The 17,709-nt window shown below is 51.5% G+C and overlaps 5 protein-coding genes across 5 annotated transcripts; 1 reads left to right on the forward strand and 4 right to left on the reverse strand.

Moving 5' to 3' along the window:
* Window positions 1–1,166: 1,166 nt before the first annotated feature.
* Window positions 1,167–2,972, reverse strand: A1O9_07116 (uncharacterized protein; the record flags this gene model as incomplete). The annotated part of the gene is made up of 1 exon (XM_013404062.1): window positions 1,167–2,972. The coding sequence occupies one exon, from the start codon at window positions 2,970–2,972 to the stop codon at window positions 1,167–1,169; it is 1,806 nt and encodes a 601-aa protein (XP_013259516.1).
* A 1,942-nt stretch (window positions 2,973–4,914) lies between these two features.
* Window positions 4,915–7,170, reverse strand: A1O9_07117 (uncharacterized protein; the record flags this gene model as incomplete). The annotated part of the gene is made up of 3 exons (XM_013404063.1): window positions 4,915–5,610; window positions 5,667–7,045; window positions 7,083–7,170. The coding sequence occupies 3 exons, from the start codon at window positions 7,168–7,170 to the stop codon at window positions 4,915–4,917; spliced, it is 2,163 nt and encodes a 720-aa protein (XP_013259517.1).
* Window positions 7,171–8,973: 1,803 nt separating this feature from the next.
* Window positions 8,974–9,887, forward strand: A1O9_07118 (uncharacterized protein; the record flags this gene model as incomplete). The annotated part of the gene is made up of 2 exons (XM_013404064.1): window positions 8,974–9,430; window positions 9,520–9,887. 2 exons carry the CDS (start codon window positions 8,974–8,976, stop codon window positions 9,885–9,887), a joined length of 825 nt encoding a protein of 274 aa, XP_013259518.1.
* Window positions 9,888–10,856: 969 nt separating this feature from the next.
* A1O9_07119 (uncharacterized protein) lies at window positions 10,857–12,473 on the reverse strand (the record flags this gene model as incomplete). Its single annotated transcript, XM_013404065.1, has 2 exons — window positions 10,857–11,069; window positions 11,127–12,473. 2 exons carry the CDS (start codon window positions 12,471–12,473, stop codon window positions 10,857–10,859), a joined length of 1,560 nt encoding a protein of 519 aa, XP_013259519.1.
* A 2,361-nt stretch (window positions 12,474–14,834) lies between these two features.
* A1O9_07120 (cytochrome P450 oxidoreductase) lies at window positions 14,835–16,497 on the reverse strand (the record flags this gene model as incomplete). Its single annotated transcript, XM_013404066.1, has 2 exons — window positions 14,835–15,838; window positions 15,897–16,497. The coding sequence occupies 2 exons, from the start codon at window positions 16,495–16,497 to the stop codon at window positions 14,835–14,837; spliced, it is 1,605 nt and encodes a 534-aa protein (XP_013259520.1).
* Window positions 16,498–17,709: the final 1,212 nt, after the last annotated feature.

Consider the following 17,709-nt stretch of genomic DNA (forward strand, 5'->3'; position numbering starts at 1 on the left):
CACCCAGGTGGTTTTGGTTAGCGTCTCGGGATGTTCAGTAGCCTCGGACTTCGGAATATTGGAGATCTCCGAGACTCCTTCAGTGGCGGATACTAAGTCTGGCCACTACGTAATGAAGGTAATTAGGTTTTTCGTTCTCGAGTAATATAGGTAGTTACTAACTACCCAATAAAGGAAGGTGTAGGATCGTTTGAAAGGGATTGTAGAATAGATTAATGGATAGATTAATTTCATAGCGATAGGGATACATAAGTCACTTATCGACTGGCTCTGTGCCTCGCAGAGAACATAAACAAAGGGGTATTTGTAACTTTCAAAGGCTCAAAACTGTAAACCGGGTATGCTTGATACTGATCGATTCATTCATCCCGTCAAACGCCAGAGGAAGGATCCCCAGCAAATCAACAACCTCTTTCCGTTTTCAAAACGAGTCAAGAAAATTTCCATATATAACATGCTCATAATCTGTTGCAATTTGGGGTGGCGCTGACAGGTTCTGGGTTCTGTTAAACCAGGAAAGCTCAAAGTCATAGAAGTTGATTCATGATTATAGCGAGATGTCGAGTCCAAATCAGCAGTGGACCTGGATAGCTGCCATATTCCAAGTTTGAGATGTCGAGGTGGAAAGACTTTTGAACCACTGCTATAATCTCGACGGTGGTGGGTCTTCATATCAAGACGCATCGAGTGATTCAGGTTGACTTGCTCGCCCACGGTGTCGGTGGATCACAAAGACACTCGCGAGAGAGCTATATTTCACCGGCTCTCGAAAACTAAATCAGAAGTGTTGTAAATCCTTTAAAGCGCAAGGACAACAAGACCCATAGGCCAAGGTTGAGTTGACCTTTGCCTCGGTCGACGACTTCCAAGGACGTAGTATTCCTGAGGGCAAGTCAGATATCAAGCGTGTATTCTCAACACTCTATCCATCTAAGAAAATCGCTAAAAATGACGCAGAAAAAGTTGCGCGTGCATTTGGGAGCTGATCTCACTCCTCACATGAAGCTCTTGATCTTCGGATCGTCTCTGCATGATCATGATCATCATGATCATCATCGTTGGCATTCTCGGTCTCATCTTTCACCTTTACACCAAGGACAGTAAGAAAAGGATTATCTTAAAGTAGGAGGTAGGGATGGAGAGTAAGGACAAAGAGCAAAACAATTTCAGGCATTCAACTTGGCGAAATGACTCACACTTGTGGTTCTAGGTCCCCCTGGTCTGTCCCTAGGACTGGAAGTGTTGAAGCCCGAGCCAACGTGATATTCTGGAGGAGAAGTCTCCGTAGCGGTAAGAGGTGGTGTTGATACTGATTGAGTTCGTCTCGAGGGTCCGACCGGCATTGCCAGGCTCATATGCCGTGTGCCGAGTAATGGGGCCGTCATGCTTGTAACGGCTTCTTCGTAACCAGGAGTTTCCAGAGTTAACCCTAGTTCATGCTGGAGGTCCATTTCTCCTAGTTGTTGTGCTTCATAAATGCCGAATTGTTCTTCAATCTCTGCAAGGATAGCCTGGTCCGATTGTGGTTCATGGGCTGGTGGTGTACCGCCGGCGGCCGAGATTTGAATTGGGGACTTCAAGACAACATGACTCGCTGCAATGCTAGCACCGGGAGTGCGATAAGATAGGTTCAATTCCAGTGAATATATTCGAGAAACTATGCATGAATGGAATGTTGGAACCAGCACTTTAGGCCGGCTGGTACCTGATACATTCTGAAGCGCGACAGGGACGAGGATAGTCGCAGTGTAGAAGGGCGACCCGGCCTGATACAAGCAAGACGGTTCCAGAACCGATGAAGTGGAAGAGGTGGAGTATGCAGACGGTCGCCGTGAGAGAGCCGAAGACGAGGAGGAACTCTGTCGTTCTGAACCGTCATGACGCACCCAGGAGACAGTGGATAAACATCGTGAAGACAGGGAAATGGTTTCAGGGTAGACACCGTGCAAAGATGACCAATTATCACAGCTGCGAACCTCAGGGATGGCTTTGTAGGGAGCAGCACCGAAAAATGTGTAGACTCTCAATTTGCTGACAATTGAATCAAGCAGTGGGGGCACGTCCTCAGGTGAAGCTGGGTCAAAGCGCAGATTGATGGTGGCCATGGTCGAAACCGGCTCACCTGTTCGCTTGCTTGGATGTGGAAGGTGAAGAGACTTGGGCTGGGTTGTCTCGGCCACGAGTCGGCCAGTCTTGCCAATCTTGAAGAAGCCCTTTTTGACGTTCTTTTCCTTGCGCATGGCATGGTCGGAATCCATTTCGTCGATGTTCAAGGGCGGTGCTTCTTCTCGCGCGGGAACCACTCTAATACGCTGGGATTTGTCGGCCAGTTCGAGTAGTCGGCCCACTGCATTCCACCTGGTGGCTCTGGCTCGAATAGAGTAGACTATCTTCGACATGTCCGGCGCAAGGTCATCCATAAGGACGTGACCCTCACCTGAAACGCTAGGATCTCCCAGGCTAGGAGGCAGTTGTGTGTGCTCCTTCCTTATTTCTTCGTGGTTCACCTTGTGGGTGCAGATGAATGGCAGGAGTCGCTCAGGGACGACAAAGTTGAAGGGAAGGGTGTAAGTGACGCCGCCTTCAAAAAGGCCATCTTGGGGGAGTAAGTCGGGGTTGATAGGCTGCTGCACTTTCAAGAAAGTGTGCCTTCCTGTAGTGCGACCGGTGGTAGGTGCTGTGCTGGCGATTTTCTCGACATAGGTGGTGCTGACGCCCTCGAACGTGATGCTCAAGTCGTGAAACAAAGTATCTTTTTCGAATCTGATATCTATGTGGCCGTTGATCTGGTCAAAAGTGGAGTAAGAGTGGATATAGTCCGGTTCGCCGTCTAGGACGATGTCGAGTTCGCTCTTCTTGCGCAGGCCTATTGCGCTTGCAATTGCTGACCCTCTCCGACCAGTAGGAACGACTGGCAATGAGCGGGTGCGCCCCGAATAGGAGGGAATTGTGGTGGTAAGGAAAGGAGGCATTGCTCCTGAGGGTGGGGGATTTGATGGCATGGGAAGGAGGAACTGAGAATGAGTCGCCGCGTGTTCGGCCCAGATAAAAGAAGCAGGGCCCACGGGCGGGGATGATGGAGCGCTGAACGCTGGGATCACGATTCAGGGTGTCGCAAAAGCTCCAAGCGTCCAAACGGCTTGAGTTTGCGGGGTTTCAAGCCTGGTGACCTGTGAGAGGTTACCGGGGGGGGGGGGGGGGTTTAGCGACAACAGCTGATAGGTGACTTGGGTGGTGAGCGACGGGGCGATAGGAGGATTTGTTATCAGTATGAGGTGACGATGCTAAGCGCAGATCTTAACTGGTGTTGGCTGTGTATGTGAATATCGACAAGACAAATCCTGACCATCAGGCGAGGACGACAAGCCTTGGTATTTATCACATGAATGAAGATGGATGGATAAAGGGATGGATTGATGATGACTGATGAACAACTTTTCACCCTCTCAACCCTGGGTCCAGCTGGCTGGGTACCTGTATTGGCAACCAGTCGTATTATGTATTGCGTTTAAAAGTGTTGTAAGGCGTAGAGAAGAAGCTGAATACCCACCCGCCTCTTGGATGGCCTCCATACATAGACCCGAAAGGACGGGATGGGCGAATTGCGAATGCGGGAATGTGACTCACACCTGGGTGCGTGGGTGCCGTGCCTGGGTCCAAGACATGCGGCTGTCAAGATTGAAGCCGTGCGTTTGTGTTTGTCGACCACCATGGTGAAAGTTGGAACCCATGACATGATCGCGAAAGCCGAAAGGCGCGTTGATGGGTCGACGGATCCGGACTAAGAACATACAAACACGTTTGTGTGACTTTAGCTAAGGTAGCCTCTTTGTTTACGCAGGGTTCACACGCTGAAGAGCCTGACATGTGATCGGTGGCCATTAGAAAGCCCTGTACATCAAGCTGCAGCTTGCCAGCCGGTGCAGAATGAGACCTCTCTCTTCACGACTGCTATTACTACGAGTACTACAGCCAAACAGGACTCAACTCCCAGCAAGAATGAGCCCCGAGCGCCGAATAGCGATGTCAACGCCATCCGTTGATAATCCATCCGCTCCTGCAGATGGCTGGGTGGATGGCTGATGGCCATGGATTATAACGGACATCGGCATTAACATTGTCTCTCTTTTTTCTCTTTGTTCTCCAGCCACGTTCACGCCCTACGATGATGTCCTCCAAAGTATTCAATGTGGTTTCCACTTTTTGTTGCTCAAGACTCCACCGCGAGGTGTAAAATCTGGGATGGTGGGACTAGCTGGGCCGTGAGTTTAGTAAGCGAGGGAGGCCCGTTGAGCGGAGTCCATCCGGCGTATAGATCGGAGCACGGAGTACGCAGAACAATGTTGTCGTTCTCTGCCTTGGGTGATGTGTGGAAGTCGGGTCCTCTCTGCCCACTCCTTGATCAGGTAGACACCTCTTCATCCAGTTCGGGTAGTTCTTCTTGAGTACGGCAATAGTCTAGATAGCACCAAGCATTCGGTCCGACCTGTGTGAAGATACAGTACATGTACATGGCAGACCACCGAGGCTCCTCCTCCTCTTCCTCTCATACCCCGTATGTCCCGACACTGTATCTCCGTCTTCTCCGATGTAGGTGTATGTAATTCTGACGCACCACGGGTGTGGACAATATGAGACAGTCTTACTCACTACGCATTACTCCCTGTTGCACACCCTCAATCGTATTCGGAAGCCCTCGACAAGCCAAGGCTGTCCATGTCCCACGAGGTTCAGCCAAGTGACCTGAATTATTCAGCAATGATCACGAGTGATTCTGGTTGCATTAATTCATATTGCCTGTCCTTTGATACGCTGTACGTTCTAGACCATTAGCCCATGCCCGTCTATCACATTAAAGTGGCTCTTCGTTCCGAAAAGCCAAAAAGCAACAAGCATCGTGGTGCTTCAACCGCTTCAATCAACCTTGACTCCTCCATATATTCTTCGAATGAATATGTAGGCTGTCAGAAACCCGACAGTACCCGTCGCCAGGGTATAAACGGCACATGCCAGCGCACTGTAACTGAAAAACAAGAGGCTACTCACGAAGCCTTCAATGTGGAGTCGCGTCGTATAATACCATGCCGAATAAACAAAAATCCAGAACCCCGACGCTCCCCCGACGAAAAATGATTGCCACCACCAGTGGTAGTTCTCCGCGCAAAGTTGTATGTAGGTTGTAATGATCACCGTTTCGGCAATGGTGATGGTCAACAGAGCACATATAATGCTCAAAAATCCGAACACGTAATAGTAGGACGATTTGTCCAGATAGAGTGACTTGAAGACGAAAATGAGTTCAATAAACAACACCGCGAACGACACCAGTCCCGCGCTGAGTGCCAGCGTAATCTGGTGTCTCCGGTACCACGCTTGCGGAGGGATCTGACGTGGGATCGTGTTCGTTCGTGTTGGATGCTCCCAAGCTGGGGAGCGGTGGAAGCCATAAAACGAGCCCAAATGGACCAGAGGAAGTTGAATCAGAAGCCATAAGCAGGCTAGGGCCAGCAGCGTAGAGAATGGGAGTGCTGTCGACGATGCCTGAGCCCATGTGAACAGGTTGAGCACAAACACCAGAGTAAAGAGAAGGCCCGGAAAGAGAAGAGCGGTCTGTGCAAGGTCAGCTTATGGCGGCTCCTTCAAACAACAAAGTCAGCTTGGCTTACCATCATGGTGTTCTTACGCCAGTTCTGGCCCCCAAATGTCTTGTACACGCGTGCTGAGAAGTATCCGGAGAACCCGCCAGCGAATACAAACAAGCCGACCCCGACACTCAAAAATCCTCCTCTCCAGCTCGGGTTCAACACTCCGATACAACTGAGCGTCAAGAGACCAGCGACCATAAAGACGAGTTGCATTCCGGATCCGACCAGAGGAGCAAGTAGTCCACCATATGGTGGAGGTCTAAAGACATCCCCATGCAGGAGTTTCCACCCGCTGATCTCCTCCATGGGTTCCTCATCTGAAGACATATCATCGTCTGGTCCAGTCTCGGCAATTTTCTCAAGAAGACCAGCTCCAAAGTTCTTCTTTTCCACGCGTTTGACGATGCGCAACCGTGCCTCCTCGAGTACACCGTCACCTCTGCCCTTGACGTCTCCTTGCGTGGTTCGACCCCAGATCACGATGCAGACAGCGCCAAGGATTCCGGATATGATCAAAGAGTTCATGATCGCCAGCCAATGGGTAAACGTGCTCTCCGATTGATCGTTGAAGTAGAGATCCCAACGGTTGGCCCATTCAACGTCATTGGTCTCCCGGAAGTAGACCGAGTAAGTATAGGGGATAGTCATAGTCGCACCGTCGTTCATGTCTACCACCTCTTCGGGGACATACGACGAATCTGCGTACTGCGCCTTCAAAACCCCGTTATTAGATGGCATGTAAAGACATAAAGGTTCGTTGTCGCCGGACACGTCGAGAGGACATCCAGTTTCGTTGCGATGAGCTCCATAGATACTTTTCGCATACACCTCAAAACCTACAATGACTTTGCCTCCATTATTACCAGCTCGACCGGGAGCGGTACGCCAACGGACGACAAGAGTGTAATGGTTGTTCAAATAGAATCTTTCCTTTCCTGAGGCCATGTCGAGTGCTTTGTAACCCATCTTGAAGCCGGCAGCGTAGTATTTTCGAGCTCGATCAGGGGTGACAAAAGAAGTAGCACCGGGAAGATTGTCGAGGATCCATTCGGTGACATAGCCGCCTTCGATCAGCTGTTGTGCCCACTGCATCTCGTTGCGACCTACTACTCGATCACACAGATATTGACACTCGACATCTTGGCCCATGTTGATCTCGAGGTCCGAGGTCTTGATTCGATCACCTCGAAGCACCTCTCCTAGGTTGAGGGGAATGCTGTGGCCGCTCGCGAAAGACGAGCCATGATGTTTGTGGCCAGTGGGAGGGCAGACGAAGGGGAGGTCAAAGTAAGCATACTGCAGAGGGCTGCTGTCGGAGTAGACCTTGTTCACGAGCAAAGGGACATTCTCATCGTCGCGGTAGCTGCGTATCGAGTAGCCTTGGAAAGCGTCAGGGATCTCTGCACGGCTTCGTTATCGGTGAACGAGATCACGTACCTGGGATATAGAATGCCTGAGATACGGTGGTGAACAGAAGGATCAGACTAAATGCCCAGGGGAGGCATAGCCGCACATCTGGAGACATGGCTGAGAAACACCGTGACAGTGAAGAGTGGAGCGAATGGAACAGGCACAAAGTGCCGAATATACGAAAGGGAAGCAAAGAGAACGAGATAAGAAGTGAAGAGAAAGGATTAGAGAAGGAGAAGGGTGGCCGTCGTAGTGTGGTGGTGGTGGAGGTGGTCGATGGTGCAAGTGGTGAGATTGATTGTCGCAGTTACAGATGCAGATGCAGATGCAGATGCAGCTGCAGCACAGTCGTCCGTATGCTGAGAGTTGCAGGCTTGCAGCTTGCATGCGGTCCGGCGTACACAGAATGTCTTGGGGGGACGAAGATGGCTCCTCTGGCCACTCCAGTGCATTCGCCAGGCCTTGGGGGTGGGAAAAGCGTTGAGGTTCAGAAGTCCGAACTGTAGTGCCAGTTGGAACGTCGGGGATAGCACCACCACGAGTCAAGGTTAAAAATTTAGGGGAGCAGGGGAGGCCCAGGCCCCAGGCAAATGCTCGGAGAGATGAGAAGGGCGACGAGAGCAAGCCACCAGAACGCGTGCTTTGTATCCGTACCTGTAAGCCTGGTCACCTTGAGCTGATTGACGGGGTTCAAGCTCTTTACAGTGAATGGGTATCTCGTAATATGGATACGGGCCCTGAGTCCCTCCTACTAACTGGACTAAGAGCACTTAAACTTGACAGGTGAACACGTAAGTAGGTGTCCCCGAAGTGGCACTAGCAAGCCTATTCTAATATTATTCCAGGGGACTGAACCTCCGACGGGCAGGGAGAACAGCAGCCGCCATTCGGCAATAGCCACCGTCATCTTGGCAAGAACGCCACCAAAGGTGCCCCGGCCCCTAAGAGCCTAGGAGGCCCGTTCTGTGCCTCGTCCACAGTATGGAGTAGAACGCACTCTATCAGAATTGCAACACCCCCATTCAACGCGTGCAAAAACTCAGTGATCACGAGTGAAATAGCCATCAGTTGGACCACAGTCGTTGATGGTGGTTGATTGCGTGTGTCCTGCAGTCATCTCGAAATGATCCACACCCCTGTCAGCTATGCCTGGCCTAAACCATTCCTCGTAAGGCCAACCACCCATCATCCGTCGATGTTCGATGCACAACATTCTCTCAATCAGCATGTTGCAGGATTGCCCTTGTAAAAGCTGGAGAGGCACGCTAGACTGAGTCCAATCAATTCCATCAATCATGGGACTTTGTGCTGCTTCCACTTGGGGAAAAACCAACGCCGCTGACTTGCACCAGAAGGAAATGAGAGAAATGAGATTAGCCGCTATTCCGTTCCCACTCTGCACCTTCGGGAGAGACCAATTGTCTCACCTCCTACTACTACTCGTAACCACTCCTAACTGGCTAAATGGTTAGTAGCCCGTATATACGGAGCATCTAGGCACGGAGTACTCGTACCTACAAGTTCACGTCGCACAGTCCGAACAGCAATATGCTCCGACAAGCACATTGCAAGACAGTATCTATGATTGAATCCGAACAGTCGCTCGTCAAAACGCGAATTAAAGATGAAAGCAGAGAGCGCTTCAGAACCCGACAAAAACGTGTGCTCGGCCCGTCCCCTGAATGTGATAGCCATCCGAAAAGATCCCGAAGCCGACGACATCATCAAACCACAGTTTGTTTGAACGACAGAGTATTGATGAGAGGGAATAAAAATGACGAGGTGCTCTACAGAGGTGCATGAGCTTGGAAGTTCTTTGATTCTTCAAATATCTCCCTGGGCTGGAGCTTGAATTGAACCAAACACGCCCCATCGGCATCCCATCACATCGCGAAGAAAACCCCCTTCGGCCTTCAAGATGCCGTTCGCAGAGATCAACGGCCACTCGCTGCACTACACCGACATGGCACCATCACCATCGTCGTCCTCGTCCTCGCCAGATCCAACAGCACCAACGACCATAGTCTTTGTGCACGGCCTCGGCTCCACGCAGAACTACTACTTCCCTATCATCACCCCTTACCTGAGCTCATTCCGATGCATCGTATTCGACAACTACGGAGCAGGGCGATCGAAATACGACGACGGGCACGAGACGTCTATCCCACTGATCGGGAAGGATGTCCTGGGCCTTCTAGACTATCTCAAGGTTTCCAGGGCCGTTGTGGTAGGCTATTCGATGGGCGGAATGCTGCCGACGTACCTGGCTTCGACGGCGCCGCACAGGGTCGTCGCTGGTGTGTGCATTGGCCCAGTGCATCCCAGTGAGGCCGTTTCGAATGTGTTTAAGCAAAGGGTCCCGATTGTGCAGAAGGGTAAGTGAGCCTCTGGATCTGTGCCCTGCCTTGGTCTCCCCTTTCCCCTCTCTCTCTTGTTGTCTAACACACCACGCCGCCACCAAAAGACGGAATAGAAAGCATGGCCAACACGATTCCCAATGCCGCAACTGGGCCGCGCGCCACAACACTCCAAAAGGCCTTCATCCGCGAAATGCTGCTCTCCCAGGACCCCTCGGGCTACATCGCGAACTGTCGGGCGATCGAGCACGCTTCGCCGCCTGACTATGCGGGTGCGAAATGCCCAATGCTTATCATTGCCGGCGACGTGGACAAGAGCGCGCCGTTGGCCGGCTGTGAGTATATCCTCAGCCAGCTGGGCACTGACCCTGCGAGAAAGCGGTTGGAGGTGCTGAAAGGGGTTGGGCATTGGCATTGCGTCGAGGCGCCGGAGGAGGCCGGGACGCTGGTGAAGGAGTTTGTGGACGGGCTGTGATGTATTTGCGGCCCTTGGGTGATAAGCAGTAGGAAGCAAGAAAAGCCAGAGGGAAAGAGAGACCAGACGAGACGAGACGAGACGAGACGTCTACGATCACAATATCAGAAGATTACATGCCGTAGTGAATTGTGAATTGGATAATGTAAAGATCTCTGTTATTCTGTCTCGACCTTGTAATTGGGTTTTGAATTCAGCGAACTACTACCAGTCCACCATATCACCTCCCGACACAGCCCCATCGCCATCGCCATCGCCATCGCCATCGCCATCGCCATCCATTTGCGCAAAATCAAATGAGCCGAGGGCTTTCGAACAGAAACTGAATGGGTTCAAATGAAAACGGAAGCTTCTCTGCTCTGCCACAGGCCAGCTCGACCAGTTCTGTTCTGATTCGATCCGATCTGGTTTGCTATATTCATCAATCACAAGCCGTCTCTCCTTACTTACAAGTACTAGCCATTCCTCGACTGCACAGACCTGTATCTCACAATGAAAAATATCTCACGCTTGCTTCGATTCTCTCTTTGGTGTCTTTCGGTCCTTCGATTCAATCCCGGTAATACCAAATGCTTGCCTGCACATATGCAAATCAATTTCAAAATCAACAAAAGAAACAATCCCCGTCCCAGTCGTGGATAGACCCGCTCCTTTTCGACCAAGAGCCGAGGGAGACGGTCCGAATCTCGAATAGGTAGTGTAGTCATGCAGGTAAACTCTCCCCTCGGATAATTATGTAAATTTCAATTTTAGGATGCGCTTCTCCATCCCTTGCCCTTTGGTCTGGCACCCATGCGCGGAACAACCTCTTCACACTCTGGTGAGCCACCCGGCATCGATAGGGTCAATGACAGACGCCGCGCTAGAATATGCCAATAGACTTTTTCGGTGTTATAACCCTTCTCTCTAATACGAACACAAGAATTGAAGAGGCTCAACTCATCCCCTAGAAGCAATAATCTCTTGAGCTCATAGTGCCACATCTAAGACTAAGCTGACATCTTGCACTTTCGGACCCGCCAAGTCCTCAAGCACAGGTATTAGGTCCAGAAGCTCATTATCATGTGCATCCGAGAACCACGAGCTAATCGGAACCGCATGCTGTGGATGAAATATGTACGACGTCGGTGAATTATCGATGATGATCGTTTCCTTCAGGTCTCTTCCGACCTGAGACAAGTCCTGCCCTACGTTAGCTCCACTCGATATATCTCTAGGCTAGGGTCGAAAAATGCTCACCTTGACATAGTTCCCTTGATGGTTGTAGCAGCTCTCTCTGAATAATCTGTGGTGAACAACGTGATGAATATCGAGCTGATCTAGTAGAGGATCTCCATATTTGGAGACCGACGCGGTGAAGACCACCACTTCATACAGCTCACCAACTCTTTTCATAAACGCATCAACCCCAGGTCTTTTGATCACATAAACATTGTGATATTGGCCCTCGATCTCCACTGGAATCGTGAAATCAGCTTGATTGAGAATTTTGAAGCTGCTATGAACCAGTGTCTCGTCCAAATCAAGCACCAGGCACTTTCGACCTTGCAGGTGTGGCTGGATCGGAGGTAACAGCCATGCGGTTTTTTCGGGATTCGCTTCTGGCACAGGAGGTACTTCTTTGGTGCCAACCTGTTCTTGTCGCTTCACTAAAGGTGGAGGTGGAGGAAGAGGTGCATGAGGTAGTTGTTCGGCTGGCTGTGGTGGCTCATCCAAAGGCTCTTCTTCGATTGCAGACCCATCTGTCGCGTCTGGCATTTCAACATCGCTGCTCCTCTTGCTATTCCCGTCTTGCCTTTGAACATTGGTGGGGTGCTCAGGCTCAACAGGTGTCGGACTGATGATATTCACATTCGGGGCCGTGATTTGATCAGGCAAAACAAGAGTTGTCGTCTTCAACTGATCCTGTTGGCTACTCGAAGCTACCTCGTGCTCCGAAGAACCAGCATCTTTAAGAGTGGAATTGGGTATCGTGCCACTAGATACTGGGGCGACTCGTTGATGGGTCGCCTCTTCACTTGAAATCTTCGGCCTGGAGTCTTCGAGCGGATTCTTCTCTGAAAGCTCGCCATTCCTCTCGCTTGCGGTCGCACCTTGAGACGAATTGGCCTCAGTACCCACCTTCTCCAAAGGCTTTTCGTTCTCCGTCACTTCCGTGTGCTCTTGAGGGCGAGGCGCCCGTTGGGCAGTGGGTTGAATTTTGATTTTCTTTGCGGCGACGTCAGGATCATCCGACTTTGAAGCATCAAAATCCTCTTGCGGACTGCAACAATTGAGGAAGGCGAGAAACCCAGATCGTGTTTTCTTTTCGGGTCGAGATGCTTCGTTTTGTGGAAGGCTGGGAATGGGTTCCTTGGAGGAATCGGCGGTGCGGGCAGCTCTGGCGGACTTTCGACTGCTTTTGCTGTTGTTCCTACTTCTGCTCAGGAGGCTGCGTTTGGAACCTCTTCTGGGCGACGGAGGAGGTTCATTGGGGACGGCGGGAGCTGCAGGTACGGTGGAATTAAGCTCAGAAAATTTCTGATTTGAGGAGGTACGAGATGGAATATTGACAAGCGCAGGTTGTTTGCTGGACTTCTCTGTCATTGTGTCATTGCTTTGTGGAATAACGGGTGACAAGTCGGTGGCGGGAGTGATAGAGGTATCGTTCGGGTTTTGGTCTTGGACAACGGCGCCTAGGTAGAGAGACGTTAGTAAAGGGCGTGCGCCGTGGCGGCAATGAGCTAGAAGACAGTTTCTGGTTTCTAGATTCTCGATGCTTTGTCGGGAAGGTCAGACCATACCGGACGAGGGCTGAGTGGCAGCGCTGCCACTCATGTGGGGCGAACGGTGGCCTGCAAAGGCCCAAAGATCCTCTGTGCGCTCAAAAGTGTGATGTAGTCAGATTGGCGATCATGCGCAAAGGTCGACGCTGGGAAGCAAATCGACTGGGAGGATGAATTGGATAGAATCGCGAAGGAGCGGTGGATTAGGAAGCTGGATGGTAGCAGTGAAGATGACGAGACTCGGCGAGCCGAAACGAGGGCAGAGGCGGATTGGTGAGGTGAGAGGACGGAGTGGCAGTAGTGATTGCAAGACGGGTGTGTGGCTGGGACCGGCACTGGGACGGACCCTCGGGCTAAAAGTACAGAGCAGGTCCCCGTCCTGGACTGAGAGAATGGAGTGAAGGTAATATCAACGCACCCCGTACCAAAGTGCTACTTGAGATGGATTTGATTGAGGGCACGTAGATCGATGGAAACTGAAAGGGGCGAACGAGTGATTCCAGTACAGCAATGGCAAGTGGTCCTGGTAGGCAGAAGAATAGCGAATAGACTGAGGATTGCTCGAATCGAGGATGGGGGAGTCAAAAGGCAGGGAGTGGCGGCGGGAGAGCGAGAAGGGAGCACCCTCAGCTTGGAACTGGCTTTGGGGGACGCCGAAGATGAGCAAACTGCAGTGCATTGGCAGTGAATAGCGCCTATTTCCTACCGAGTACGGAGTATTGCCTATTGCCTATGGCCTATGGCTTGGGCTTGGGCCCGGGCTGTGGCTCTTCCTTCCTCTGGCATAGTCAATGGGGCGGCGGCTCAGGTGGAAGCGGGCACCTACTACGAGGTACGGGGGAGGACGCTGCAGGCATGTAGTGGGCTTTGTGGGTGAATGAGGGGGTTAGACTGATTAAACTGGACGACGAGGTGGTACGACGGGCGATGCATGGAAGCTGGTCAGTGGTCACTCCTTACTCGTAGCTTATGCACATGCCCACCATTGCTACCACTACCAGGTACTCCGTCCAGCTCCAGACTGCTGGCGAGCGAGTAGTTCGAACGGAGGGCCTTGTGGTCCTCCTTGGAGTCCTCCTCGGTACCTCAGTCCCTCAATCCCAGGCTTCGGACTCGGCGGGTGGCAAGTAGCCGTCCAGGGTCAGGTCACTCGTTTGCCTTGGTTTGCCTGGGCTCGCCTAGCATCGTTGTGATTTATTCTTAGCGACTTTCAATCAGCTTCCCTGAATCCTGCTCCGATGGCTTCTCTCCCTTTGATTCCTCCGACATGCTCGTAGGCCTTTCGATCCTCTGTCTCCAAATCTCGAGTACCGAGTCAACTTGGCGGAGTGTTCCACCAGCCAAACGAGCGGATCTCGACGATACTGTGAACTCACTAGGCTTCAAGACTAAATGGCCAGAGCGCAACTCAGCGCTCGGACGGGAAATTGGGCAACCCTCAGTGGGCTGCCGGCTCGCGTTTTCCCACGAATAACAGCCCGAGGATAATGCGGACAGCACACACTCGCTAGCTCTCACTCTTGAGAAAAGATGGAGATTTGGCATCCGGCTCCTGTGGAACTGGACACCTTAGATCTTAGAAGCTAGACTCCGTGATCCGTCAAAAAGGATATCGTCAACCTCTAACCTTGATAGTTCCCCACGCTAAGATGCCCTGTTAGTTTGTGATAGACTGCATTTTCCGCCCACTTTAGCCGCCCACCCCTGTGCTTCTGCACACCTTCACATTCTTCTCCACGAGTGCGAAAAGAGAGCATGGAAACAACACAACAGGCGAAGTCTCGAGGACACCCTTGCACATATACCAACAGTAGAATCGAAGAGAGGAAGGTACGAGCTCTCAGTAGTCCTCCGTACTCCTGATGGACAGACTTGCCTCATGTCTTCTATCCCTCCGCCTTACAAGTACTCCATCCTCCGCCCTTATAAGTAGAGGTTCGCCCCGCTTAGTAAGTAGCCATCAGTGGCAAGCACTTGCTTGCCAAACTCGTCCAGAATCACAAGGTCACAATAGATGCTTTTGACATCACCACTGCGAATCCTCAGTGCCACACAACAATCGGCAAGATCAATCTGTCAAGGGCTGCTTCGATCACAAGGGCGCTGTCTTCCTGGTCAAGTCCCTTCAATCCCTTCCGCCGTGGCCCGCGATGCTCTCAACTCTCGGCAGAACAGCCGTAAGTTACGTCTTGCGAAGGCTGACCTTGACCTCAAAATCAACCGGCTTCACAAACCAATTGTTCTCCGTCTTCCACGGCCGCTCCGGGTGTTCGAGTTCAAAGTCAAACCGTCTGGCAAGTTGAGGAATGAGCTTCGACATTTCAAGGAACGAGATGTGTCGCCCTATGCATGTCCTACTTCCAAGTCCAAAAGGCATCCAGTACGCCTCCATGGCTTTCAGTCGCTCACCCCCCTCTGCTTGCGCCTCAAGCCATCTTTCTGGCCGAAATAGACGAGCATCTGCACCGAATACATCCTCGTTGTAGTGAGCACACCAGCTATTGATCCCTATAGTTGTGCCCTCCGGGAAGAATTGCCCACAGATCTCAACTCCTCCTTCTGTGACAACTCTCCATAGAGGCAGTCCAGTAGCCGGATGCATCCTGAGTGCTTCCTTCATGACCGCTTGGAGATATGGCATATCCTGGCTTTCTCTAAATGACACATTGGGGGTCCCGCAGCGACCCTCTTCCTCGAATTGACGGATCTCCTCTCGAAGCTTGGCCATCGTATCTGGGTACTTGAGCAGGTTGTACAAGATCGACGATAAGCTCACTGCCGTAGTATCGGAACCCGCAATGATGTTTGACAGACCCATCATGAAAACGTGGTACGGTGTCACCTTGTCGGGATCCTTCTCATTTGCCAACAGCAACTTTTCCAGAAAGTCTATCGGCGCACCGTCGTCCCGAGCGCCGGTCTTTTCCACATCCTTACCTGCAGCCCTCTCATCCTTTCTCTGCTGAATTCTTTCATTCACATACTTCATCAGATAGTTTCTCCCCGCTGCACCACCCATACCTAACTTCGCAGTGATCGAGAAAAGGACAGGATGGAGCCGCGCATAAATCCCCGCGAGGGTGCCGTATCTGAGCACCCCGTGCAGAGCTTTCAACAGACCTGCAATATCTTCGCCTTTGTCTAGAAACCCAAATCTTTGAGAGTAGGTGATATCCCCAATGACATCTACCACCACTATGATTAGCAAATCAACCTCCAAGGAGTCCTCAAAAAGAAAACCAACCAAAAGCATAAAGTTGAAACCAATTCCCCATATCGATCGTTTCCCCACTGGCCGCAAACTCCTCCAGCCTCGTCCTGAAAACCTCGGCACACTCATCCACATAGCCCTCGTAATTAACCAGACTCGACATGGAATACATAGCCTGAAACCTTTTTCTGGTGTCGGCATGCCTCTTCATGTCCCTGTCCGGAAACAGCGTAAACCTGCTTGGATCAGGATGTCTCCAAGCATCGTACCAGTCTGCCTTCGGGAACTTGGAGTTGATCCCATAGACGCTCTTGATCACCTGGGGCGAGTCGATGCTATACAGGTCAGACGCGACCCGCACCACGGGTCCATACCGCCGGTGCAGCGCCATGTCGTCGTGCTCCCACTGGCCCTGAGCTACTTTATAAAAGTAGTAGAATCGTCCGAAGCGTGCGGCGAACGGGCCGGGCACAGTGCGAAGTGGCGACGTGAGTGATTTGTAGACAAAGAGCAGCACTTGCGTCGCCAGGAGGATCAGAGCTGCCCAGCCTAGATACCGGACCAGTGCCGTCGTCGTGGACCCATGGTCGTGCACGACCACGATTTCGATGGCGGGAGCATTGGTGGCAGCCATATTTCTCTGCACTTTTCGCAGTGGTTGGGCTTTCGTTCTTCCTCTCCGTTGCTGTTCTTTTCCACAGTATCGTTCTTTTCAGCTTTGTCTCTCCTTTGCAAGATGAACTAAATCGTACAGAGTCGCCTCGAGGATAAGGATATCTTCAATAGGCTCGCCAGTTCTTATCTTGCGACTACACTGCGGAGTGAGCTTGACACACATATAAACACTGTGATCATGTAGTCGGCGGCATTCCGTTCTGCTTCTCCAGTTGCCGGTAAGCAAGTGGTGCACCACCTTCGGAGAGAATACGGTGCCGCCAATTGGTGTGCCGGAAATTCATGTGTATGGGGGGTAGTGACGAAATGTGGGGGAGGGGCCGAGGTCAAAAGCATGGCAGTAGCTGGCCGCAGATATGTGCCTGGATGGATTGCCGATCGAACTCTCATCGACCATAAGTTTGGCAGTACGGAGTGCTACAGGGCTAAAAGAGCATACAAGGTCTCTCAACCCACAGCCGAGTTCCGCCTCCGCGGCAGTAGGAATCTGCATCAAATGTGCATCCCTTGCCCTGCTTTGTGAATCAGACATGAGAGTAATTGACTCCTACCCTAGAGTGTGCGATTTCACGGAGCCAATGGCCGTGCTTGTGAAATAGAAGTCGGGGGTTTTCAACCTGTATGGGAAGCATATCTTTGACTGCTCAATCGTACGTGCACTTACTTCGAGTATACGTTGGCATGTTTGCGAACCTACCTGTTAGTCGTATTGTTCATCTAATTCCCAATAGGGTCGGTTTCCGAGATTCGGACAGGAGTGATAGTCGCTCCAATTTGCTTTGTTTGCCAACTGATGATTCGCCTTCTGGAAACTCCCTCAATCATACGGGATAAGTTGCTGTCTCTTTCGGCGGTGATGGTCGAGGCATTTCCTTGTTTGCTTATTACCAACTTTCGTCTGTGAAAAGTAGTAATCCTATACATGTGCAATGTGCATAGTTGACAATGAGACAAGCGATGCTCAAGCAGGCTTATCAGACTCTGTCTCGGCAATGCAGGTCTGCATCGAACTTCTCTGGGTAAGCTGGCGTCACCGCTCGAGAATGTGATCCGTTCATGGCTCGCGTTCCCCGGGATTAGCGTCCAGAGTGATGAGCCACAGAATCAAGATACCCAGCCCATCATCGAGGGACACCGTAAAACACTTTTCGACTACCATTGGGGCTTCTGC

The sequence above is a fragment of the Exophiala aquamarina genome (assembly GCF_000709125.1).
Source record: "Exophiala aquamarina CBS 119918 chromosome Unknown aczIA-supercont1.5, whole genome shotgun sequence".
Taxonomy (NCBI): domain Eukaryota; kingdom Fungi; phylum Ascomycota; class Eurotiomycetes; order Chaetothyriales; family Herpotrichiellaceae; genus Exophiala; species Exophiala aquamarina.